At 39.6% G+C, this 26,363-nt stretch overlaps 2 protein-coding genes across 2 annotated transcripts in view; both read right to left on the minus strand.

Annotated features, from left to right (window-relative positions):
• Positions 1 to 202: 202 nt before the first annotated feature.
• On the minus strand, positions 203 to 3,745 carry mrpl34 (mitochondrial ribosomal protein L34). Its single transcript, XM_007231640.3, has 2 exons — positions 3,556 to 3,745; positions 203 to 943 (listed from the first exon to the last, which is right to left on the minus strand). Exons 1-2 carry the CDS (start codon positions 3,609 to 3,611, stop codon positions 658 to 660), a joined length of 342 nt encoding a protein of 113 aa, XP_007231702.1. The 5' UTR covers positions 3,612 to 3,745; the 3' UTR covers positions 203 to 657.
• Positions 3,746 to 6,509: 2,764 nt separating this feature from the next.
• LOC103041884 (myosin-7) overlaps positions 6,510 to 26,363 on the minus strand; it is a 29,074-nt gene continuing 9,220 nt past the window's right edge. Inside the window, exons 12-38 of the mRNA XM_049476825.1 lie at positions 26,216 to 26,334; positions 25,388 to 25,537; positions 24,610 to 24,780; positions 24,206 to 24,515; positions 22,287 to 22,357; positions 21,993 to 22,198; positions 20,677 to 20,800; positions 20,458 to 20,594; positions 19,862 to 20,117; positions 18,165 to 18,407; positions 17,899 to 18,075; positions 17,465 to 17,610; positions 15,341 to 15,431; positions 14,864 to 15,253; positions 13,768 to 13,894; positions 13,555 to 13,673; positions 12,610 to 12,806; positions 12,277 to 12,460; positions 11,949 to 12,114; positions 11,743 to 11,867; positions 11,131 to 11,439; positions 9,914 to 10,117; positions 9,533 to 9,829; positions 8,393 to 8,497; positions 8,217 to 8,312; positions 6,746 to 6,880; positions 6,510 to 6,603 (exon numbers count right to left, since the gene is read on the minus strand). Coding sequence (XP_049332782.1) covers positions 6,583 to 6,603; positions 6,746 to 6,880; positions 8,217 to 8,312; positions 8,393 to 8,497; positions 9,533 to 9,829; positions 9,914 to 10,117; positions 11,131 to 11,439; positions 11,743 to 11,867; positions 11,949 to 12,114; positions 12,277 to 12,460; positions 12,610 to 12,806; positions 13,555 to 13,673; positions 13,768 to 13,894; positions 14,864 to 15,253; positions 15,341 to 15,431; positions 17,465 to 17,610; positions 17,899 to 18,075; positions 18,165 to 18,407; positions 19,862 to 20,117; positions 20,458 to 20,594; positions 20,677 to 20,800; positions 21,993 to 22,198; positions 22,287 to 22,357; positions 24,206 to 24,515; positions 24,610 to 24,780; positions 25,388 to 25,537; positions 26,216 to 26,334 — 4,676 coding nt within the window. The 3' untranslated portion in view covers positions 6,510 to 6,582. The remainder of the gene's footprint in view (positions 6,604 to 6,745; positions 6,881 to 8,216; positions 8,313 to 8,392; positions 8,498 to 9,532; positions 9,830 to 9,913; positions 10,118 to 11,130; positions 11,440 to 11,742; positions 11,868 to 11,948; positions 12,115 to 12,276; positions 12,461 to 12,609; positions 12,807 to 13,554; positions 13,674 to 13,767; positions 13,895 to 14,863; positions 15,254 to 15,340; positions 15,432 to 17,464; positions 17,611 to 17,898; positions 18,076 to 18,164; positions 18,408 to 19,861; positions 20,118 to 20,457; positions 20,595 to 20,676; positions 20,801 to 21,992; positions 22,199 to 22,286; positions 22,358 to 24,205; positions 24,516 to 24,609; positions 24,781 to 25,387; positions 25,538 to 26,215; positions 26,335 to 26,363) is intronic.

The raw sequence follows: 26,363 nt of genomic DNA on the forward strand, positions 1-26,363 counted from the left end.
ACAAATACTTAATATCCATATGAATATTTTTTTTTTTTTAAATGCTAGTAGTTCTGTTTTTTTGGGAGTGTTTTGTGTGGTTTGTGTGTGAGAGGGAGTGTTTTAAGCACAGTGATGCTGTGTTGACAGTTTGAGGAAAATGAAGCATGGATGAAAGTAGCAGATGGCTTGATAGTTAGCTTGCTGGTTTAGCCCTAGTGCTAATCGGCCATAAAACGATTTTCACAAACCCAACCCATTGCGAAAGCAGCAGGGGCCTTCTCAATGCACGCATAAAGCAGATTCTATAGAGAAATCATGGAGTAACTATGTGAATTTGCAATTTTTTTGATATATCAATGCGGCTATTTCCACTTATCCTAAATTTTAATAACAGAATAATACAATCTATAACAGAGCATTATTATTAACATCGCTACTGAGCTGGTAAATGTAGACACAGCACTGTTCTACACTTCAAAGAACCTCAAATCAAAGAACCCATGTTTCATACATTTCATTTTTTTTATTATTATTATTATTATTTTCACTCAGTCTGCCAAAAACATACAAACGCGCAAAGCCTGACTGTTAGCCGTTTCCTAACAGCTACAAATGTTGAGTCTCTGAGTTCTGTCCTTAGACCGCCCTTCTCACAGTCTCAGTGGGTGTGTGTGTTCAGTGCGAAAGAGATCGTCGTCCTTTAAGCATTCTGCGCAGGATCACCTCGATGCCGCCCTGCGTGCTGATCCGTTTGATCCAGCCGTGCGTCCTCTTCCTCTTGATGTTGTTGGGCTGATATTCCATACCTCTCTTCTTGGTGCGAACCTGCTGACAGTGCCAGGAGGGAATCTGAGAAACTCCGTCTCCCACGGTCCTGCAGCCTGCGGGTCTCCGCTCTGTAAACGGCAACCAGGAGCTGAAGGAGCGCAGCCCACTGCAGGCAGACGTCCCACCTCTGATTCTGAAACACAGAACAGTAAACATGGTTATACCTCCATTCACTTTCTGCACTGAATAAAACAATACACTTATAAATAAATGGGCTTCCCTTAAGAAGGCTGAGGCGCTGTCATCATAATCCAAACAATGCTTAACACACACAGTCCAGTCAGATTATTATGAACAGATGCTTGTTTCTACACTCAGTGTCTTTATTTTAACAGCTTTACTGAGTGTCGTGAAGTCCATTAATGTATTTATTTATCATTTTATTTCTAATTTTTCCCATTTTCTCCCCAATTTACACGGCCAATTACCCAACCCATTCACTAGGACTCTCCCTATCACTAGTAATGCCCCAACACACCCTGAGGGTGAAGAATAAAACATGCTTCCTTTGATACATGTGAAGCCAGCCACCGCTGATTTTCGAGCTGCTGTTGATGCAGCATTGCCGAGCAGCGAGGACAGCGCAGAAACTCGGTTCCGACACATCAGCTCACAGACACCCTGTGTTGCGGACATCACCCTAGTAGTGACGTGGGGAGAGAGCGCCATCTACCCACCCGGAGGGAGCAGAGCCAATTTTGCTACCTTGGAGTGCGGCAGCTTGATGGCAAAGCTGCATGAGTGTGAAGTTCATTAATGACCGCATTTTTTGCACTATAAGGTGCACTTAAAATCCTTTAAGTTTGCCAAAAATCATTAGTGCACCTTTATAATCAGGTGCGCCTTATGTATGAATTTTTTAATCTTTAAACACCCCAATGTCACTGCTGGCCTGAGAATAGTCCACCAACAACAAACAGCAATATGTGCAGCAACAGATGACACTTCACACTGCCATAAAAAAATAAACTAAACTGACTGAAATAAAGTAAACTGAATTATACTGCAGGATTCACATCACCTACTACAATAATATATAACAATGTCTATGTTATATATGTTCCTGGCAAACTCAGTATAGAGAATGGGAACGTGACGTCAGCAGACATAAACAACGCAGTGCATTGTGGGATTTTAGGACACGGAAGCTTCGGCAGAGACGGTTTGACGGGTGTTTGTTTGGCGGTTTTGTTTACTAAGTGAAATGGTGAATGCTTGTTGCGTTATCAAGTGCCACAATCGCTCCCACGACCGGAGGGGGAAACGTATTTCAAATGGAGTGCGTTTTTTTCAGCTTCCCAGCTTGGAAGCAACACGGAGGATCACAGCTCGCAGAGCTAACAAAGAGACGCCGCATAGCATGGGTGGCTGCTGTAAGACGCAAAAACATAACCTTCAGCAGTATTTCCCGACACATGTTTGTGTGCTCACGACATTTCCACACAGGTAAGGTTTAATCAAATCATATGTAACTTGCATGGTTTAGGACTGTTGGCTTGTTGCTGGCATTACTATCTAGCTAAACCCGAGTGAACAATCATAATCAATGTATGCATAGCTAGCGTGCTAACTTCACACGTCAAGCTGCACAGCGCAGTGTGTATGTATGTATGTGTGTGTGTGTGTATATGTGTGTATGTATGTATGTATGTGTGTGTAGGTATGTGCATGTGTGTGTGTGATTGTGTGTGTATGGTGTGTGTGTGTGTGTGTATGTATGTGTGTGTAGGTGTGTATGGTGTGTATGTGTATGCATGTGCGTGTGTGTATGTATGTATGTGTGTGTAGGTATGTGCATATATGTATGTATGTATGTATGTGTGTGTAGGTATGTGCATTTGTGTGTGTATGTATGTATGTATGTGCGTGTATGTATGTATGTATGTATGTATGTATGTATGTATGTGTGTGTAGGTATGTGCATGTGTGTGTGTGTGTGATTGTGTGTGTGTATGGTGTGTGTATGAGATTTATAATTCCTGAACTGCTCGAATGTGTAGGCGCTCACGCCACAAACAAGGTAGCTAAACACGTCAGGAATAGTAATTTGTGGTAGCTCGTTAAAATCACCTGTCCACTCATGATGTTCGTACGGATCAAGCCCATTAATTCCCTCAATTTTCTCAAGGTAGCGTTCCTTTGCTTCTTTGTTTAGCTTATCGCGGTAAGGTATCTTGCACTTGCTCTTCGCACGGTCCATTTATGTTTTGATAGAGTGTCCTAAAACATGGCGGCCGCTACCCAGCATGCAACGCGCCATGACGTAGTTGCCCACACTCTATAGCTGATTATGGCTAAAAATCCACCAATACCCCATATAAAACCAACAGAGCCTTTTATCTCTACCATAGCAATACAATACACACTTACTATAGGTGCAATACACCAACATATGGCTGATCTGAGGTCACGAATGCATCACTTCTTTCACAAAAATGTGTGTAAAAAATTTTATGTAATTACTCGTTAATAGATATTCTGAAGCCAAACTACAGTGATCTGTAATTAAATGGCTGGCTGTACTGGTGTTTATTAAAATTACACAGTATTGATATTATCTTGCCTGCTCTTTCGATCTATTAGTTCCACCTTAAATGCTGCAGTAATTCCATTCTGTTGCCTGAAGCTAACGGCATCACTGCTGCACTGTTTAAACTGGAATTTCAGGTGGAACGGATAATTGGAAACGGACGCTAGTTAAGGTCACCCGAAAATAAAAATAAGATAAACTAAAGTCATACTCACCCAGACAACACTGTCTCTCCTGCTAAACGCAGACAGGCCGATCGTATGAAGTTCATTTCTTTAATGATATTAATCCGTATGTATCTGTCTTAAGACAGTAAAAGACCTTTAGCTTTAGCCTGAGCGGATACCCCGAGCTCAGCGCTGCATAAACGAGGCGCTCAGTTCCGCCGCCGCCACTTTTCAAAATAAAAGTTTCACAGGTTATTCTATAGAAACGTCCACTTTTGGAATATTAAAATATCTTAAATTATATTTCTTTTTCTGACATTTAGGCTAGACTGTGTTATTCCATAATTAATTGGCTTTATGAATATGTTTAAATTACAGGTTAATTGTGTTGTTTATCGATTTTCTTTTTTAATATTGTGTGTACCAAAAAAGGTAATGCAGTGCATTTTAACAGAGCATATGAACAGAATTAAGATTATTTTTTCAACGCTGGTTTTATTATTATTATTATTATTATTATTATAGGTAAAAAAAACACCCTTTAACAGTCAGACAAGCAAAGAATCATTTTCTCATCGCATTTTCATGCGATTTATTTATTTTTAATTCATTAATAATAACAACAACAATTATAATCAAAAACAACAATAACAACAACAATAATAATAGTAATTATTATTATTATTATTATTATTATTAGTAGTAGTAGTAGTAGTAGTAGTAGTAGTAGTAGTAGTATTTATTTATTTATTTATTTGTGGGAAGCACCTTTTAATAATTCAATGTCAAAACTTTTTATTAATAATAAATGAAGGCTATCAACATTAAAAATTTTAATTCTAGTAACATTCTAGATAATTGTACTAATGCCATATATATAATAAATAAAATATTTTTACACACAAAGCATTTACCAAAGTAGAAATACAGAAAAAGTAATAGAAATACACATAATATACTAGTGCATCTAAAAAAATGTAATATCATTAAGAGTTACTTTATTTCAGTAATTGAGTTCAAAATGTAAAACTCATATATTATATAAATGTAATAAACACAGAGTGATGTATTTTAAGCGTTTGTTTATTTTAATTAATGATGATTATGGCTCACAGCCAATGAAAACCCCTAAATCAGTGTCTAAGAAATCGAAGTCTAGGCAGAAAAAATGTGGCGAGGAGACGCATTACCAGGGTCATTGGTGACAGGTACTTTTGGCAGTGTGGGCAGTGTGCCAAGTCCTACTGAAAAATGAAATTCGCATCTCCATCAAAAGAGAGAAGCATAAAGTGCTTTTAGATTTTTCGGGAAAACACTGGACTTGATTTAAAACAGTGGACATACAACACAGTGTGTGTATGTGAGGTAGAGAGTGCGCAGGTTATGTGCACCATGTGTGTGTTTGTGTGATGAAAACTAAATATTTCTGCTTTATATATGGGCCATCGGCCACTTGTGCTCTCTAAATATCGGCATCAGTCATAAAAAAACAATATAGAACACTAGTTTTAACTTCAACAAAACTGCTTTAATGTTAGGAGCATGAGCTTACAGACACAAAGTTTAGCTGTGTTCACAAACGTTTAAAAATTATTAAGTCATAGTTTTGAATATATACTTTTATTTTAAGGATTTAGAAATTTCAATTATTTATTTAGCTATTTTCATAAAAATATATAAGTAAGATAAGTTATTTAAACACATCCAAGAATTTCTTGTTCATCCTACCATCTTGGAATAAAATAACCTTAAACATTGGTGACATCACAACTTTCGTCCATCTTTTTTTACAGTCTCTGGTTTCAAGGGACTGAAAACACTTTCTGCATATTCAGTTCTGAAATTAAACATATATATATATTTTTTACTTTATATTCCTTTTATTTACTCCATACTTAGCTGAGGTAAAGCTTAAGCTGTCCACTCTGTCATGAATACATATCGCAGAAATTAAAATAATTATAGAAAATCTAAATTTGTCTTTGAAACAAAACAGGCCATATGTGACAATTCAACATGTTTGCAACTTTAAGTCAACCACATTTTAAATAAATGCCAATTATAAATATATGATCAACAGTCAAAGGGGTTACCATATTTTTTGCACTATAAGGCGCACTTTTAATCTTTTAATTATCCCAAAAATCAGTTTAGTTTTCCGGCAGGACTAGCATTAGCCGCTAACCACACTAAGCGCTAGCTCCTTTGCTATTCAGAGATGAGTTTATCGGACTGTAGCCTGCGTTAACCTTAGCCGCTAGCTAATATCGCCCTTGCTTACCAGAGCAATCAGTGTTCCTTAGTGTAGTGCTGTCAGGCGTTGCGGCATTAGCTGTTAAGTGGCTAGCGCTAGTGGTTAGCCGCTAATGCTAATGCTGCTGCACCAAGCCTCATTGGAAATATGGAAATCTAGGCTTACTGTAATTAAATGGAAATGTTTACTTCCCCAAATAAACAATTTTCAGGAGAGAAATCTGTGTAGATTAATATCCAGCACTCTTTAAAAGAAAAATGTTTTTAGAAAATGTAGCCACCTTGTATTTTGAACAAATACAGAAGAAGGAAATGCCACTACTGGGGGTCTTCCAGTGTAAATGTCGTACCGGAAACTGTAAACTCTTAAATGAGTGGAGCAGGTGTTTAGAAAAACATAAACACAAAAGTATTCTCATGATATTCAGAGATATAATATAAAACATATATATTTTACTGTTTTGATATTTAGAATTTAATTCTGATTTAAACTGCTGATACATACAGCAACGTGAATCAGTGTTTTTTCTGATATGGCATAATTTTATGTTTCTAATACCATATTGCTCTTCTCATTAGTTCTTCTTCTTGTTCCAGTGAAGGTTTCCTTTAGTTTTCCTTTAGGTTTCTGGTGTTTTTCATGTTAAACAGGTAGAGATGGACAGAAGATGGCCCAAATGCATGTTGGTGTCTGTGTAATAATTGTAAAACAGCTTTCGATTCACCAGTTCAATAAAACAGAACTATAGTTAATTTGCAGAAGTGACTTTATTTAGACAGTTACGGACAAAAAACTGCAGGTCTGAGAGAACATCCTCAGCTTCACTCTTCATCAAATCCTTTCTGCAAACACAATAAACACAAATATATATTTAATAGGAGGAATCAGTGTAATTCTGTGAAATTAGCATTTTATAGTCCACAGTGCAATTTCAGCTTTAATGGAGGAATACTGTAAGATTGGATATGGATTAAGAATATTCACCTTGGTGCCTGGTTCACGACTCTTTGCTCGCATTTTGTTGACCTGCGACTCAGCGATGTCGGCCCTCTCCGAAGCTTCATCCAGCTCGTGCTGCAGTTTCCGGAATTTTCCCAGATGAACGCTGGCTTGCTCCTCCTGAGATACAACAGATCAAAACTGGGTTAGAGAAATGGGTGTGTTCAGGAGAGTCTGAATGAGGGTCTGAGACAGTCTGACTGAGTGATTCTGGTTACAGCATATGACTGGAAGAGTGTCTGGGAGAGTCTTATGCCGAGCTCAGACGGCAAGATATTTTTGTCTCTCACGATGTTCCCTATGTCAGATTAAGCAGTCCTCTTTATTTCGTGTCGTACTCGGGGAATTGGCAACACTATACATTTAGTCATTGACCAATCATCATCCACATCTTTGCACGAGTTCATAAGTGTTTGCGGAGCAAATAATCTGACAATCATGGCTACAAAATGCTTTGCGTAATGTTATCAGTTTTGCGCAATGAAAAAAAAAGTAGTAATAGTGACTTATAGTTACTGTACACATTTTTTTAAGCATTTTGCACAACAATTTGCACTTTTTTATGTTGGTTCTTATGGGATGGTGGTGTTTTTTTTGTTGCAAATGTTCAAATGGAAACATTACTATGTGTACAGTATGTGCAACATCTGTAAACAGTATTTGCACTGTCTAAAAAATAATATAAATACAATATTCTAAAAATATAAAATGCCTTGAAACGGCCCTGACATTACAGAGTGTCCATCGCCTTAGAAGCATATACGCTCTGTCTTTCTATTGGTCAGCGCCAGGGTGCATGTCGTGTAGTATTTTAACAAAACCAAAAATTTGAACAGGCTAATCTTTTTTGCCAGACAGTCGACTGGCTTTGACAATATCTAAATTTGTGTAGTCTGATCCGGGCATAAGAGTGTCTTAGACCATTTTAGTGACTCTGGTTCGTTTGTAACCCTTAGTGGTTCGATTGAGCAGGTGTGAAAACAGTAATCGCACTTGAGTGTGGATCAAAACAACCGGAACAAGACCTGCTAGTGGAGATGGTCTCGGTCCGGTACCAAATGAACTCTGTAGAGGTTCGCTTGTGGTGAGAACGTGATCCGGTCTCGATCTGACCCAGCTATCAAATATACTTCTTTTATTTGAGCTAAACTTCTGATAAGGCACAGTTTAATCTGATATATTATCCAGATTACGCTAATTACCACAGTTGTTCATTACTATGAACAAACGCTGTCTCTGCTCCATGCTGTTTACATGCACGGTATGTGCTGCGTTCACTACAAGCAGCCGCGTGACTCAGTTTACTACGTGTACATCTGCGCTGCACGTCCCACTGAAAACATTTTGGTGTGTTAAGGTATATGACTGTGAGAAACTAGAACTATTGAGAGAGAGATAGAGATGTGTAAAGAGATTAAGAAAGTTAGAGTGTCTGATACAGTCTGAGAGCACTCACAGCATCTTCAGCAGCTCTCTTGTAGGCTTTAACCTTCAGCTGGAGTTTATCCACCAGGTCCTGGAGACGGGCAATGTTCTTGCGGTCCTCTTCAGTCTGTAGAACAAATCCGGCATTTTAAAACCAAAAAATTTGTTTAAAAGGTGATTTAAGAAGGAAACAGACTCTACTCATACCTGGTAGGTGAGCTCTTTAATGCGACGCTCATATTTACGAATTCCCTTCACAGATTCGCTGCTTCTCTTCTGCTCTGCTTCAATTTCACTCTCCAGCTCTCTCACCTGAAATCAGATCATAAACAGATTCAGATCATTCATACAGAGTTCATTCTAATAATTTTTTATTTTTTTTTGTGTGTGTGTATGTGAACAGACATGTTAACGTGATGCAGCTAACATTTTTACCATTCTAAACTAGGGCTGCACCATAATGGAAAAAAATAACATTACAATAGGTTCTGTGCAATATATTGCAGTAGTAAAAAAATATTATTCTTTTTTTCTTTGATAAGGTTGAAAAGAAATGATCCTCTGTAGTGGATTTTGGGTATTGCATGGCCTCAGAATGTGGTTTGTGTAGTGGAATTGTTTTCATTTTCACGCAAATTTCTCCTAATATTTCTCGTCATTTCATGAACATAAGAAACAGGAAGAAGAAAGAAACAAATCTAAAAACTAAAACAGACGAACTCCTCCCTTTTGTTTGCTAGTTTGTGAGGCCCAAATGTGTTTAAAAAAAAACACAAAAAAATTTGGATATTTTTTCATCCTTACTCAGCCCTCAGCTTTAGCAATGGCAATCCTGTTGTCACTACAGCAAACAGTGAATAAAGGCTGCGGTTTGAAAGTGCTAAAAAGTTTTTAAATCTTAAAAAAATAAAAATAAATAAAAACTCTTTTTTAAAAGTGTTTTTTTGGCCACACCCCCACAATTGATGTCCTTATTGGAAAGCAAAATGTGTCCCCTTGATAGTAGAGGTGGTTTCAAAGAGACTGCCTAAAAAGGGTGCTTGAATATGTATAGCATTATTTGATCACTACAGTCAGTGGACAAAACATTAATTGCCAGCCTTAGAAGTATATTTTAAACAGATATATTTTGCCCTGGGAATGTGTGTCATGGAAAGTGACAACAGTGCAAATTTTCCTTTTGTTTCAAACATTAAAAAAGTTGAAAAAATAATTATTCTACATCCTACAATGTACACTGATTAGCATGTGCACTTTGTGATAATTACGTTGATGCCAAAACAATACCTATGTCCTACTCTGAACCCTCTCAACGTTCTGCTGTAGTTCTGCAGGTGAGGAACTCACCCTGGCCTCCAGCTTCTGCACTTGTTTCTTGCCCCCCTTCATGGCGATCTGCTCCGCCTCGTCCAGACGGTGCTGCAAGTCTTTGATGGTTTGCTCCATGTTCTTCTTCATGCGCTCCAGGTGGGCACTGGTGTCCTGCTCCTTCTTCAGCTCCTCAGCCATCATGGCTGCGTCGGTGATGGCCTTTTTGGCTTTCTCCTCAGCATTCCTGCACTCCTGGATGGCGTCCTCCACCTCAGTCTGGAGCTGACAGGTGTCTGCTTCCAGTTTCTTCTTCTGGTTCAGAAGGCTGGTGTTCTGCAGGAGGAGAATCACAGATTTGATTGATGTTCTTTTAAATCAACGATTGAACAGAACAAATAGGATGAAAGGATGGGTTACCTGGGAATGCAGGAGCTGCACTCTCTCGCTGACATCCAGCAGTTCTTGTTCTGCGAGTTTGCGTCCTCTCTCCGTCTGCTCCAGAACATTTCTGAGCTCCTCCAACTCCGCCTGCAGGAGGACGTTACGTCTCTCTACGATGGCGGTGTTCTCCTTCAGATCATCGTTGGCTCGCTGAGAGTCATCCAGCTGAAGCTGGCAGTCCTGAATTGGGGGAGATCAACATCATGAGTTTGTTACTGGTTGTAATATATAAACATTTTTCCAAATAAGATGGGAAGCTGTGTTAAATGTAAACAAATGTAAAAAAAAAATACAGAATGCAATGATTTGCAAGTCATGCCTGATTTAAAGCAGTGCAACCTGAGGGCCAGAAGATCACCAACATTCAGTACTAACCATCTACTAACCATTGTCCTTATCACACAGGAATTTCTCCAGATTATCTGAATCTTTTGATACTATTATGTAATTATTATGTGTTCTCAATTTTACGTTGAGGAACGTTTTCTCAAGAGTTTTGCAGATTGTTTTGCAGATTGTTTGCAGACTCTGCCTCTTTAAAATGTTCTTTTATTCCAAGTCATGTGAATTAATGGAAAATTGCTCCTATTGCAACTGTTTTTATTAGTACTACTTACATTTCCAGCCTTTTGTTGCCTAGTCCCAATGTTTTTTAAATGTTTTTCATTAAATGGTAAAATGCCTCGCTTTCTTTAGCCCTATCCGGATGGGATTAATTTCTCAGGGGGTCCTGGGATAATTTTCTTTTTTAAAGGGTGTCCTCTGTGATTTTATTCCTGTCCGGAACGATCATGTATGTGTTTTTCTCAGACAACCTCTGAGAAAATTACAGGCTGAATTACTTACTGTTTTTCGCTGATCGAAAACGCTGAATGGAGATCTACGAAAACACAACATCGAGTGGAAATGGAGGAGCTATTAAACGCGATGTCATGTGACCGAGAAAGCCAAAAAACTCACTGGTTCTACTGTTTTTTCAATTGCAGTCTGGATGCAAGAGTTTTATCACTGAGTAGAAGTGTGAGATATTTTTTATAGAAGTCAGGCTTTTGCTCTATTATGAATAAAATATGGTTGTATGAGATTTGCAAATCACTGCATTATTTTTAATTACACTTCTTACTTCTTATTTACACTACTTTTTTTAAGAAACCCCAATTTTATACTGAAATTGAGGTTTATACGTGTCTTACCTTCAGGTTAGCATGGAGACTCTTGAGCTGCTTCTGGGCCTCGGCCGCCTGCCTGTTAGCCTGACTCAGCTGGATCTCCATCTCATTCAGATCTCCCTCCATCTTCTTCTTTACCCTCAGAGCCTCGTTCCTGCTGCGAGTCTCAGACTCCAGAGAGCTCTGCAGGGTGTCGATGGTCCTCAACAGATTTCTCTTAGACTGCTCCATCTCCTCGTCCTTCTCAGTCAGCTTGCGTTCAATATCCGCCTTTATCTGGTTGAATTCCAGCTGCGCTCGGAGAATTTTACCCTCCTCATGCTCTAAAGATCCCTGCCAGAAGAAGAAAGAACTGTCAGTCGTCATAAAATGGCAGTGGGGGATTTGTTTTGCTCATTCTACTTACGGTGCCTGTGCACTTAAAGTGAGTAAGATTTTGGCAGCAGAATCCCGTACAGAGTCTAGAAAAGCAACTCGCAAAAGTGACATACTACAAATCAATCAGTGTAGATAATGATGACAGGAGGTAGTAAAGTTCTTTACTGGACTCCAAACTGCTGTGTGAAACCAAAGCTAACCTGTATACAAAGAAACACGTTACCATGGTTAAGACTCACATCTGTACCCTTCTCTTACCTCTGCCTCCTCCAGGGCAGCTTGGATTTCAGCCTTTTCTTGCTCCAGCTGTTTTCTGACCTTCTCAAGCTCGTGAACTGTCTTCCCACTTTCCCCCAGCTGCTCGGTTAAGTCCGTTATCTCCTCTGTGGACAGAAAATATTGGGAAATGAAGATCATGTGGAAGTATTGCAGAGAAGTATTTCAGATGGGGTGAATGATCAGACCTTGGAGGATCTTGTTCTCCCTCTTCAGTGTCTCCAAATGATCCAGAGATTCCTCATAGGAGTTCTTCAGCTTGAAGAGTTCAGTGCTCAGAGATCTGGCTTCCTTCTGAGAGCTCTCTAATTCACACTGAGATTCCTCATATTTCTGCTTCCACTCGGACAAAACCTGAAAATCACACAAAAAAGTATAGACACAGTTAATTTTATATCACGTTTTAACATGGTGATACAGTTTCCCTTTTTTACTCAGAGAGATTCTAGCCAATGATGAATTTTCAGAAGGCCATGCCTCTTTACCACTGTTTATTGAGTGTTTGTTTAGATTTACCTTATCAAAGTTTCTTTGTTTTTTGTCCAGAGCTGCAGCGGCTGCGTTAGATCTCTCCATGTCCACCATCAGGTCTTCAATCTCGTTCTGAAGCCTGTGTTTGGTTTTCTCCAGAGAGGAACATTTAGCGTTGACTGCTTCCACAGCCTCTTCTGCATCCTGCAGACGCTGAGCCAGTTTCTTCCTGTGAGCATTACAATTAATTTTCTGTGTTTACACAGAGATAAGTGAACACCCCCTGGGTGTCTAATTGTAAATACAAAGGGTAAGAAGCAGCACATCATCAGCTGTTTAAAGACTGACCAATTAACTGATTAAACAAGTGGTTCTTACTTGGCTTCTTCTAGCTCCTCCGTTCTCTGGATGGCATCAGTTTCGTACTTGGTCCTCCACTGAGCCACTTCAGCATTAGCTTTAGAGAGGCTACGCTGCAGCTCAGCTTTAGCCTCCTGCTCCTCCTCGTACTGCTCCCGCAGCAGGTCGGAGTCATGGCGAACAGACTGCACGGCATGAGCCAGAGCGTTCTTCGCCTAAAGGAAGCAGAGCAGAGAGCTTCAGCGCACCATATTCATCAGTTTTTAATATCATCCTAATCAAACACAGTAATAAACAATACAGTTTTTCAAACATTTAAAAAACTGTTCAGGTTTTACCTCCTCCTTTTCTAAACATCAGCATCGGCTTTACATCATAAATTTGCAGTTTAAATGGTGCTTTTTGATACAGAGCAAACACAATGTAGCAAATGAATCAGTAAAATAACTGTACTGTATTATATAGCACATTCAATTACAGTGTATACTCATTTTAAAGGGATCTCAGAGGCTATGTTTGGATATTGTACTGCTATTGACTGGAACCGTATCATTTATACTGATAAATCCAGGTTCTGTTTAGGATTCAATGGTGGTCAGGGTTGAGTTTGGAGGCCTCGTTTTGCACCACCTTAAATTCTGCCATTAGACACACTGTGCTAACATTCTACGGCCATGTGTGTCGCCTCTTATGGCATGATTTCCGATAAAAAATATTTAGCAGATATATTTAGATAATATTTGCCCACACACAGCATGAGTTTCCTAAAAATATATCTCCCACATTTCCTCATCCTGCCAGAGTAGCCAGATTTATTAACTTTTTCAGTTTTCCCCACATAAACCCATCTTTTCCTTCAAATATCTTTCCCTGTTATCACATGTTATATATCATCATTACAGTCACACTTCCAAAGTTTTATTCCATTCAAACAACTCAAACAACAATATTTGCAGTGACTACCTTCACTTCCTCCTCCAGCTGCCGTTTCAGGTCCTCCAGCTGCTGGCTGTATGACTGTTTTCCTCGTGTGAGCTGGAAGATCAGGGATTCTTTTTCCTCTAACTGTCTCGAAAGTTCATCTGTGGAATTTTAACCAAAACATAAAGTTTTATATTGATGCTATAAACTAATATAAGTCATAATAATCTGTTCATCACAGGACTCTTTACATACCATTCTCCGCCTGAAGCTTCGCTTTCTGGGTGGAGAAATCATTCAGGGATCGTTGGTTTTCTTCACATTTGTTTCGGTATTCATTCATCTGGTCCTCCAGAGTCCTGCTCATCTTCTCCAGGTTAGTCTGTTCAAATATTAATTGATCAGATGCCTCAGACAAATCATAATTTTTTCATATTCTCTCCCCAACTGAGCCAATTAACCCACCCACTCACTAGGACCCTACTACTTGCAATGCTTTTACCACTAGGATGGTTAGAACAAACACATGCCACCTCTGATACTTTGTGAAGTTAGCCTTCATTGCCTTTTTTCTAGTCATCTATCACTTGGCAGCCAATACATTCAGAGGAAAGTGCTGGATCCCCAGGCTCTGATACATCACCTAACAGATGCCTGTACAGCAAGATTCACAATGGGAGTGATGAGGGGATCCATCTACACACCCACATAGAGCGTGGTCAGTTGTGCTCTCTCGGACTCTGGCTGTTGATGGCTTAAAATTTACTCTTTAAAAGGAATACGTTTAAATTTATTTATTTATTTATTTATTTTTTTGTTGCTTCATTATTTTTTATCATTTTTTGATGACTTATTATTATTAATAGGAGACAGCTATCCACACTAAAAAGCTGTGTAATTTATCTCTTCAGAAGGAAGTGCTGGATCCCCAGCTCTGATACATCAGCTAACAGAGGCCTGTACAGCAAAAATCACAATAGTAGTGATGACGGGAACCATCTGTCCATCCAGATAGAGCATGGTCAATTGTGCTCTCTCTGACTCTGGCTGCTGAAGGCTTAAAATCCACTTTTCTAGAGGAATGCATATTTTATTTTTAGCTGTTGTTGTTGTTACATTTATTTGGCTTTTCCTGTTTTTATTATTATTTTTGATGACTTTTTTATTAATATTTTTGAAGTTTATTATTATTAATAGGAGACAGCTATCCACACTAAAAGCTGTGTAATTGATCTCTTCTGAGGGAAGTGCTGGATCCCCAACAGACATCTGTGCCATCCAGTGTCACAAAGGGTTAAGGGGTTAAAATTAAATATTTTGTGATCTTTTTATTTTTTTTAGTAAAACACACCTTGGATTTGACAATGTGCTCCATGCTGGAGACCACATCATCCAGCTCCAGCTTCAGCTCGCTCTTCTCCTTCTCCAGCTTCTGTTTGACCCTCTGCAGGTTGTCGATCTGCTCTCCGAGCTCGGCCACGCTGTCCGCCTGCTTCTTCCTCAGGGCGGCGGCCGTGGCCTCGTGATGCAGAGTGGCCTCCTCCAGATCCCGCCGCAGCTTTTGAAACTCGGCCTCTCTCTTCTTGTTCATCTCGATCTGAGCCGCCGTGGCCCCCCCAGCCTCCTCCAGCCTCTCGCTGATCTCCTCCAGCTCTCGCGCCAGATCGGCCCTCTGCTTCTCCACCTTAGCCCTCGCAGCTCTTTCTGCCTCCAGCTCCTCCTCCAGCTCCTCCACCCGAGCCTACAACACACACACCATACATCTGGTCCACTATAGCACACTTAATTGCTTGATTGCTGTGTTCCAGAAAGACTGAAGAATAACTACCTGCAGCTCCTTCAGCTTCTTCTGGAGCTGAGCAATCATGGCCTGCTCGTCCTCGATTTTACTGTTGAGCTGCGAGATCTCAAAGTCTTTCCTGGTCAAAACAGATAAAAAATGTTGCATGTTTTAGGTGTGATGTTGCATGTAAACCTCACACAACTGAATTTTACACGGTGCCTCATTTGTAAGAAACATTCATTTGTGGGATGAGTAGCAGAGCTGAGTGTGTGGGATGGGTCCATTGGTAAAGGAACCGGGGGTTGGGCTACTATCAGAATATCACAAATAGGTGGATTTGTCCCCCCCAAAAATGATACCGCGAAAAAAGCAGAAATTGTTTTAAAATAAACTTTTACTTCAAAAGCGTGCCGAAATCTGCATCCCCGCCATGTAAAGCACCCCCTCTCGGGAGTGCGTTTCTAAGTAAAGTTAGCTAAAGCAGTTATCGCTCCCGAGAGAGGGTGCTTTTCATGGCTGGGGTGCAGATTTAGGCACTTATGGTGCTGAATTCAGCACCCCCGTCAGGAAAAGCACCCCCTCTAAGGAGAGGCTGAAGCTGATATTTCTTTTTCCTTATTTATTACGAGTCAGCATAGCTTAGAAAAGTATCTTGGGTATTTCCATTTTTAAGTAAAGTTAAAGCCAAGAAGACATGGGTGCGCGCTCCCAGAAAGAGGTTCTTTTCCTGGTGGGGGGGCTGAATTCGGCTGCGATGAGATGAGAGCAACAATAACAATATACTGCAATAAAATCGACTTTTGGATAATGTTTTGTTTTGCTAACAGACTGGAAGGGTTTGTGTTATCTAACGTTTATATTAACTTCAAAAAAACTCCAAAAAATCTTTATGAAACATAAAGTAACATTTTTTAAATAAAAGGACACCATCGTAAGTGTAATGGGTTGGGGAGCAGTAGCTCTCCAGCCCAGAAGGTTGTAGGAACCAAGTGCAGAGCAGCAGATCTCAAAGCAGGTAAACCCAAGAAAAAGGGGAAAATAATAATAATAATAATAATAATAATCATATTAATAGGATATATAATAATATTATAGATATAATTAGTATTATTTAACCCCGCTCCACGCGGGGATTGAACCCAGGCTGTCGCGGTCGCAGCCCAATGCTCTAACCGCTGAACCAGCGAGTGAATTGGGACGCGGTCGTTTTAATCGCCCTTTAGGGGCGGAGCAACGAAAACGGGCGGAGAGGGAAAACAGGCGGAAAACAAAATTCACGCCGAGCCTGAGTGAGAGAAAGGGGGAGAATTGTAAACAAGACTCGCCGTGGAAGCTACGGCTACCTCTTATGAGATGAGGTGAAGGAGTAACTGAACAAAAGGGCTTCCAAAGAAAACAAAACTGAACTGAGGTGCTTGTGGATTATATGCTATTCCACCAGAGAGGGGAGGAACAGCGGGAGAGAGAATGTGAGCAAAACCGCGTGCCTCGCGGCTGCTTCACATACACACACACACACAGGAGAGAGCACACAGCTTTATCTCCAGCAGACTCGAGAGTGAGGAAAGGGACAGAGGAATACTAGATACTTTTGCGGGAGGAGTTTTGCCAGCTGTGCTGAACAAAACTCTCTCCAAAGGGACAGCAGGAAGAGATAGAGAAAAGAGCTGAGGCTCACTCGAAAAAACGGGCATAGATTCGCTCTCACGAGCTTCAAAGATCCAGCGCCGAGTGGCTAGTTGGCGTTGCTTATAAGCTGTTGAAAGCAGGTGTTGATAATTAGCCAACTAACCCTCGGCGCTGGCCTGGCGCGCCCTCCGATGCCCTGGAGGACGCCTCGATCGGGCACCAGCCCTTACAGTAAGAAGTACATTCAGTAGAAAAATGGTTGTGTTTGGTTGGATTTAAATAATAATAAATAGAAATACAGAAAAAAATATTTTGTTTATTTGTGATTAACTGTAATTCTGAAAATGTTGTCACTACAGGGTGGGCTTTGATTCACATTAGCAAATGTAAGCTAATATAAGAATAATAATAAGCTGTTTGGAATTACATAAAATGTTTGGACGCAACACACATTCACAGCTCTCCTGCTCATCGCAAAAATGCATGTATAAGATTAAAAAAGAAGTATGAATTGGCTTTCACTATATAATTTTTTCTCACTTCTTCAGACGTTCCTCAAGCTGTTGTTTGTCATTTTCCAGGTCCATTATGCTTTCCTGGGTCAGCTTTAGGTCCCCCTCCAACTTTCGCTTTGCTCTTTCAAGATCCATGCGAACCTTCTTCTCCTGCTCCAGAGATCCCTCCAACTGCAGAACCAAAAACACACTTATTACACATTAAACAGATCTGAGAACAGCTCATATATAGGGTTGCATTAGTATGAAACTTTCACAGTATGGTAACCATCTCAAAAAGTATCATGATTTTATGGTTTCATAAGGCATGTTGAGGTGAAATAATGTGACATATATATATATATATATATTTCCTTTGGAATTCTTTGGTGTGTGCAGGTTTTCTTCTTTATTTATTTTTTTATTTGGGGGGCACCTTCTTGAAATTAATTTTTGGCAACGTGGGATGTCTGTACTCACATCGTCCACTTGCTGCTCCAGTTTGACCTTGGCTTTGGTGAGGGTGTTGACTTTGTCCTCCTCACTCTGCAGGTCGTCTAAGGCTTGCTGATGAGCTTCCTGCAGGGCTTTCTTCTCCTTGGTCAGCTTGGCTATGATTTCGTCCAGTGCAGCCATTTCTTCAGTCAGGTTCTTCACCTGTAATGAAAAAAAAAATTGTAAACACACTGTGGGAAAAGGTCTCTGCCTCTTTTAATTTCAGTACATTTTATTTCTTATTTCCAAACCTTGTTCTCCGTAGCGTGTTTCTCCTTCTCCACTTTAGCCAAAGTCAACTCAAGATCATCGATGTCTTTCTTCAGCTCAGAGCACTCGTCCTCCAGCTTCCTCTTTTTAGCCGTCAGCTCGGCATTGATCTCCTCCTCGTCCTCAAGTCTCTCCGTCAGCTCTTTAGTTTTGGCCTCCATCTGGATCTTGTTCTTGATCAGCCCCTCACAGCGTTCCTCGGCATCACAGAGATTGTCCTGCTCCTGTTTGCATCAAGAGAGACACCAGAGAAGTTGTTTATACCTGGCATTAAGATACTGTTTACTGTCCTGAAATAAAAAATTATCTTACAGCAAAGGAAAATTAGTAAAATTGTCTATATTTGGAAAATAGGTCATTTAGCATTTATCTGTAGCTTATATAGCTTGTTGATATACTGTATATCTATGTATTATAAATCATATAAACAATTAAAAAATAATATTTAAAGGTCTATCCAGGTGCCTATATTTTGCCATTGCAGTTTTTGACCATATTCTAAATAAACAATAGACAGTCAAGTTTATATAGCATTTTTTTCAATGTTCTACATGTTCTCTGGTCCTGGCTGTGTTGTTACTGTTAAATATGGCCCTGTATGTAATTGAGCAACCATCTAGCCAACAGCATAGAAACCACCTTAGACTCCAAAGCAACACTTTAGCAACCACCTAGCAACAACATAGCAACCACTACAGGTACCATAACAACACCTTAGCAACCATCTAGCATGATTATGGCTTACAGTCAATGAAAAGATGACTTTGCAGACCTTCATGCTTTCATGTGCTGCCAACCTTTATGGAAATGTGGATTTCATTTTCCAGCAGGACTTAGCACACTGCCAAAAGTACCAATTGGTCTTATATAAAATTCTAATTTTCTGAGACATTGATTTTTGGGTTTTCATTGATCTAATCATCAACAATAAAATAAACAAACTCTTAGGATATATAACCCTGTGTTTAATACATCAGTCACAGAGAAGCAAAGCTCCGTCCACATTACCTGTGTCACTGGCCCTGTCGGAACAGGCGGAATAACTGTAAGACCACACGTCCACGTCCAAGGGGGTTAGTTGAGCCTGCTACAGTAATATGCTAATGTATAAAGGTGATACTCATTGCTGCAATTCGAGTGCAAACGAAACTAGGTGCCTAATTTGATTTGGGCTGTGAACTTGAAAGATAAGTGGTCAGTTTTGGCAATTTTGGGTCATCTGGGAAAGTCATTGTTTACAATCACCCCGAAATCAAGAGACCTTTCACAATTTTTGGGATAAGCAAATCTCTTCAAATTCAGACCGATTATCCAGTAGTGCGAGCTAGACGTAAGTTTATACAATTTCTACTTCTGCGTCGAACCTACGTCATAGCCTACCCGTCGCTGCGTACCCTATGCTGTAGCTCGTAGCACACCACCCTGCAAATGTAATTACGCTGAGTGACGCGGACAGCCGCAGCTGTGATTGGTCTGCCGGTCCTCGCATTCCTGCCCACACATTCTCACATTCACGGTTTAAACTGCAGAGCGAAGCAGAGCTGCTAATACGCGCATGCAGAAGTATAAACACGCTCCCCTGTATAGCACACTTTTGCTGGATATGCATAGGCTGCGGCATAGGTTCGATGCAAAAGTATAAACTACGCTTTTTTCCTGCAGTGCGTTTCACACCTACCGCCTGAACTTGAAGCTGGAGGTCATTCTTCTCTTGGAGAAGAGAGACCATTTTCTCCTCAAGCTCTTTCCTACGGGCTTCAGACTTTGCATAAGCCTCTTTGAGCTTCAGGAACTCCTCTTTCATGTTGGCCATTTCCTTCTCTGCCTCAGCTGATCTCAACAGTGGCTTGATCTTGAAAAACAGCTTCATCCACGGCCAGTTCTTCACGCTCATGAAGGCCCGCACGTTCCACTGGATCACTAACAAGGCATCCCTTTAGGAATCAAAGAAACGATAAATGAACAAACAAAGCCAAAAAGCTCACTGGTCCTCCTGTTTTTTCAAGTGCAGTCTGGATGCAAGAGTTTTATCACTGAGTAGAAGCGTAAAATATTTTTCACAGACATCCCCCTAAGAAACTAATCCCGTCTGGATAGGCCTATAGTAGCATACTGCTCTGACGAGATACAATAATGTTTTCTTCTAAAATTACTTGTAGGGTGTTTTCGGATCTTAATTCATGGGTCCCAAATGTATAAGGACCACTGTTTTAGAATAATCTCACTGTAAGCATCCATAAAAAACAGCTGAGAGAAAACATCTGTTCATCCAACCTGCGTTCCACCATCTTCTGGTACTCAATTCTTGAGAGAAGACCTCGGGAACGAGCTTGAATTCCTGTGATGATTTTCGACAGGCGCTCATCTCGCATTTCCTCCAGCTGACCCAGCAGACCTGCTTTGAAAAACACCTGAACAAAAACAGCCCTTTTGTTACTAAAACAATAAAGAAAAAATGTAACTGACTTATTCGAACTTAAACAACACTCGTACCTTTGTGTGCCCAAATCTGTACTGCTGGATATCGATATCCAGAGAGCCCAGCAGCTTCTCTGCTCCCTTCCTGCTGTCGATGAACTGACCCTCTGGGATGGCTGAAGGATTCAGGATACGATATCTGGCTCATTGGAGGAGAAATTACCATCAGGTGTTTTGTGGTTTGAGCATGTTTTTCAGTACAGGCTGTGTCCTAATGGCATACTACACACTTTGTGTTCTTGAAACACTTGAAACGTTTATCATTAATAGTAGATAAAGCATTCTTCAAGAATTTAATGGTGCCATTGGATAAAAGTTTGATTTGCTGTTTTTTTTAGGACACTAAAATCTGGTTTATGCAAAACCAAATAGACTTTTTTCCTGGATTTGACTTCCTATTGCTCCAAAATGCTGCAGTAATATTACTTAAAAAACATATGCACTGAATACATGAGAATGTGATTTATATGAATGTATTGGTTTAATATAATAATGCTTTGATTTATATGTTTTATAGGACTTCAAAGTCTACATACAACCAAATAGCCAATTTCCCAACATTTGCCATCCCATTAATTTTTTTTTTTAATTTTTATTATTATTACTTAAAACATATATAATGAAAAGAAAGTATACTTTAAAAGTATGTTAAAATTAGGTAAGGTATACTAAAAGTACATTTTCAAATTAAGAAACTTTATGAAAATAGACATTACATATACTTTCTCTGTATTTCCATAAATGTATTTTTTAAGCACTATGCTTTAAATTATATGTTGTGTTGATAGAAAATATATGTAGTGGCATTAAATGTTGCTTAAAATGCATTTTAGTGTAGTTTTTTTCCCCAGTACCATTAAGATGTACATAATATGTACATCAAAATGCAAAGTAGTACATTTACAATATACTTCAAGTGTATTAAAAATGATGTTTAATAAAACACATACTTAAATCTACTAAAGTATGCAAAAGATGTATGAAAAAGCACTCAAATGCACAATTTAATGCTTTTATGTTGTATTTAAATATAGCTTAATTACAAGTTGTTTCAAAATAGTACAATTAGTATGTATTTAGTTTTGTATTAATTTTAATGTTAAAAGTATGTACTTTTCCATGTTAAGTATACTTTAAAAAATCTACTTAAATGCACTAGCACACAATTAATTTGGAAACGTAAATTTTTCGTAAAGTTTTATTTTTGAACTGAACTGAAGTTTAGTTTTTAAACTATTAGGATTACTATATGCAGTAAATAACCTGTAGTATTAGTGTGTAGTATACAATTGGGACAAAGCCATAGTGTCTCTTTGCTGATGTTCCCGTACCTCTGTTTGAAGTCTCCATACAGGATCCTGTTGGGGAATCCCTTCCTGCAGATCCGGATGCCCTCCAGCACACCGTTACAGCGCAGCTGGTGCATGACCAGTGGGTTGTCCATCGCACCAGGAGTCTTGGTCTCATTGGGGATGATGCAGCGCACAAAGTGAGGATGGGTGGAGCGCAGGTTCGTCATCAGCTTGTTGAGATTTTCCTGTCAGTTAACAGCATCAATATACAGTAATCATTAGAGTTTCTGTCATCAAAAAAAAAATTAATAAATCGTAGTTTTTAGCACGCACCCTGTGAAGCGCAGACACGGTCTGGAAGGATGAACCTTTCTTCTTCTTCTCCTTTTTGCCATCACCCATAGCTAAAAAAGAAACATTCTTTTAAACACATTCAGTGCTTTGAGCTGTTAGCTGTTAGCAGAACAGGAGACCTGTTGACAGTATGGTTACTGTACTTAAAACCATTAAATTTTCCCCAAAATCGTCAGTGCGTCTTATAATCATCCTTATGTATGAATTTTACCAGTCAGTTTGTAAGGAGCAGTAAACCCACTCCTCTGAAGTACAGAGTTATACAGGAGTTTCAGTTTAGCTCTCCCGCACCAAGGCTGGAGCGAATCTTAGCATTAGCTGCTAACCTTGCTATGCGCTAGCTCCTCCACGATTCAGAGGTGAGAATTATCTGAATCCGAGCTTACAGTAAATAAACAAAAGTGCTTTACTCACCAAAATAAACAGTTTCAGGAGAAACATCTATGTAGATTAACATCCAGCACTCGTTTGACTTAAACTTTTTTTTTTTTTTTTGAAGATTTGCAGTTTTGTTTACTGAACTTAGATTTAGTTACCCCCCCCACCAACATCCATCTTCGAGACCTGCTGAGTTAGAAGGAAAACATGGCGACACCCTTGTTCCTTACTAGTGTCGCATGATACATATTATAATCAGTGTGCCTTATGTTTAAAAATAGACCAGAAAATAGACATTTATTGATAGTGCGCCTTATACGGCACCTTTACACAGCAGGTCAAACTCACACAAATCCAATTTTCTCGCCAAATCCAATGTTTTTTTAGACTGTTCACATTATATTGTATTGTGACCCAAATCTGCTTCAATATGCGATTTGAAAGTGTCCCACATCGTGAAAAATGATACACCATATTTATCATTGTAAATAAAATGTATTAGTACTGTCAGATAATAGCTATATTTATTTAAATGCAGTTATTTTTATGTAAAAATGTGCTGCATTTAATCCAATGAAACAGGAATAATTACAGAATCTGTAATGAAATGAGTTTTTTTTTTTTTGTAATTTTAATCCCCCCATTTTCTCCATCAGCTTACAGGCGCCCTGTGCTGCGGATATCGCCCTTCGAAGTGATGAGGGCAAGCTACATGAACGGGATTTGAACCTGTGATCTCCTGATCATAGCAGCAGCTCTTAGCCTGCTGGATCACTCGGAGCCAACAGTTAGGGCTTTTCCACCAACATGGAACCTATCCACCAACAAAAGTAGGTTCCGGAACCAAGACCGTTCGTTCGCAGCGGGAACCAAAGAATACTAGGTTCCTCAGCGCGAACCGTGACGACATCTATGGGCGTGTCTGAGAATGCACTGTGGTCTGCTGAGAAAAACATATTTGGTGTTCTCCGGTTTCAGAATAAACTGGAAGGGAGAACTAGGAAGGAGAATCTCTGCGGTGACCAAGAGGAGGATTTGTTTCTGGCAGGATATGTTCGTACGAAAGAGCAAGTGATGAACAAGCTGACTGGGGCGCTGAATTCGGCCACAGCAGCGGACCAGTGCAACCCTGGCTCTCCGACTCTGTCCTAATCAGCCAATCAGCCAATGTTTACTGATGTGGCGTTTTGACGGTTCCACTAAAACTGGTGGAAACATGTGCCGGTTCTTATAAATCCGGACGGAACTGATTCAAAAATATAATTATATAAAAAAATATGTATAGTTATATTGCCAGCTCTTACTTTAGCTCATCGTTCTTCATATGGGTCTGTTTTTGAGAAAGGAGTTTAATACAACAATACATTTGAAATCTAGAGGAGCCAAACTTAATTCTCTTTTAGGATTGGAAAACAAATTAGTTTTAATATTTTATTAGAATTTTTCTGTTTTCCGGTGTTGTTAATTGTTCTAGAAAATAAAAAAGTCAATAATAAAACCTCAGAATTAACTGTATTTACCTGAATCTGCACTGGCATAGTTTGCGAACAGGTTCGACAGCAGCTTCAGCGAAGACTTCTGGTAGAGTCCGACCACAGTTTCATTGAGCGGATCCTTGTTCTTCACCAGCCAGTTGTTGATATTGTAGTCCACAGTGCCGGCGTAGTGAACCAGGGCAAAGTGGGCCTCAGCTTTGCCCTTTACGATCCGGGGCTTCTGGAAGTTGCTGGATTTGCCCAGGTGATTATCGTAAAGCTTGGCTTTAAAGGTGGCGTCGGTGGCTTTGGGGAACATGCATTCCTCTTCGAGGATGGACATGATACCCATGGGCTGAAGAGTATAAATAGAACAGAGTTCAAATAGAACAAAAATGTCTCTGAACAAAAGCTACGCATGCGTCTACAGCTGCTTACAGATCACCCACCTTCTCGATCAGATCAATACAGGCCTGAAGATCCATCCCAAAGTCGATGAACTCCCACTCAATGCCTTCCTTCTTGTACTCCTCTTGTTCCAGAACGAACATGTGATGGTTGAAAAACTGTTGCAGTTTCTCGTTGGTAAAGTTAATGCAGAGCTGCTCAAAGGTGTTGAACTGTAACAAAGAATAAGAAGACTTAATTTAGGAATGCTTTCTCTGACAGGATTTATGTCAGAGTATTTAGGTCATGTCAAAGACTGACAAATGAAGAAATAACTTATAATAAATGCTATTATTGACCAGTGATCCGAACATAACCGCTCCAGTATGTTCGTAGTAAGAACAGTGGTGTTGTCCAGAGCCACTTACTGGATTAAAAGCAATTTGAAAAAAGGTAGTCTGATTTTTAGAGCCATATCGCCCACCCCTAACACAGATTATTTCAGTTTTGTGTTCTTTAATGTCTAAAAGTGGTATGTGACTGCAGTGTTTTAAAGGAAGTAGAAGCTGATTGGTATTAAACACACTATAAAACAGTAATAAAAAAAGTTGTTCCTAAACTAAAGAAATCAGTGCAGAAATGTGTTACTGTGTAAACTTTTACAAAAAAATGATGAAAAGTGATTTTTCTTAATTATTAATCAGCAGCACATCTTTTCTTATCTAAACTGTGGACTGTATTATTTATTTTGTTTACTAATTAAGAATTTAAAAATGATCGGATCATCCCTACTTTTTGGTTTGTGTGTGTGTGTGTGTGTGTGTTTATAGGTTGTCTCACATCAAAGATCTCAAAGCCAGCGATGTCCAGCACACCAATGAAGTACTGCCGTGGCTGCTTGGTCTCCAGAGATTGGTTGATTCTCACCACCATCCAGAGGAACATCTTCTCATACACTGCCTTAGACAGTGCTCCCACGGCGTAGTACACCTACAGAAACAGTGAGATAGATGTCGGAGGTCTGCTGGGGAGTTAGCTCATGTACTAAAGGGCTTTCTGTTTTGTATTTTTTTATTTAAACATAATAAATGTAGTAAAATAAATGCTGGAAAAATTATTCCTCACTCAGGGCCAATTCTGGGTTCGTCTGGGGGACGAGAAAAAAATGTTTCAGAGTTGTTGGAATGATTATGCAATTCCATTCCTCTCTGTTTCTCTAAATGAGTAATTTCTGTTTGCTGTTGTTTTTTTAATTTATTTTACCCAGATAAAAAAACTCATGCGGAGAGAAACAGCAGCAGGAGCTCCTCAGATAAATTGTTGTTCTCATTTCTCTTCAGGCAGGACAGCTCTAGACGAGCGTTTGACTCCACAGAGCTGAGCTACCATTACTCCACTGTGTTAGCTTGTTATGCTTACTGGCTAGCATTAGCTAACAAGCTGTACCGGTATGCTTTTTTGGCGGTGCTGTTCTACGCAGCGCTCTAGAGCGCCTCTATCAGTATGGCAGTATGTGAAAAATGCATGAAGCGGTATACTGCCCAGCACTAGTAACAGTTAGAAGTAAAATATTCCATGACATATTCCCAGTTCCCAGTTCTACAGGTCATGTACCTTTTACCTTAGCTAACCTAATCTCATATAAAGTGTCTACAGGGCTTTCTTTACCTGCTGGACATTCTGTCCTTTGGTCACCCATTCGTTTCCTACTTTCACTCGGGGATGGCACAAGCCTTTGATGAGGTCAGCAGAGTTCAGGCCCATCAGATATGCAGATTTGTCTGCGTCTGAAAAACGAATGCGTATATTTAAACGT

Source organism: Astyanax mexicanus, chromosome 4 (assembly GCF_023375975.1).
Source record: "Astyanax mexicanus isolate ESR-SI-001 chromosome 4, AstMex3_surface, whole genome shotgun sequence".
NCBI lineage: Eukaryota > Metazoa > Chordata > Actinopteri > Characiformes > Acestrorhamphidae > Astyanax > Astyanax mexicanus.

Excerpts from the sequence above, each read along its gene's own strand:
- mrpl34 (XM_007231640.3), bottom strand. The coding sequence starts at position 3,611 with ATGAACTTCATACGATCGGCCTGTCTGCGTTTAGCAGGAGAGACAGTG. Across the intron at positions 944-3,555 it reads GGAGAGACAGTGTTGTCTGG|AATCAGAGGTGGGACGTCTG; the intron begins GTGAGTATGACT and ends TCTGTGTTTCAG.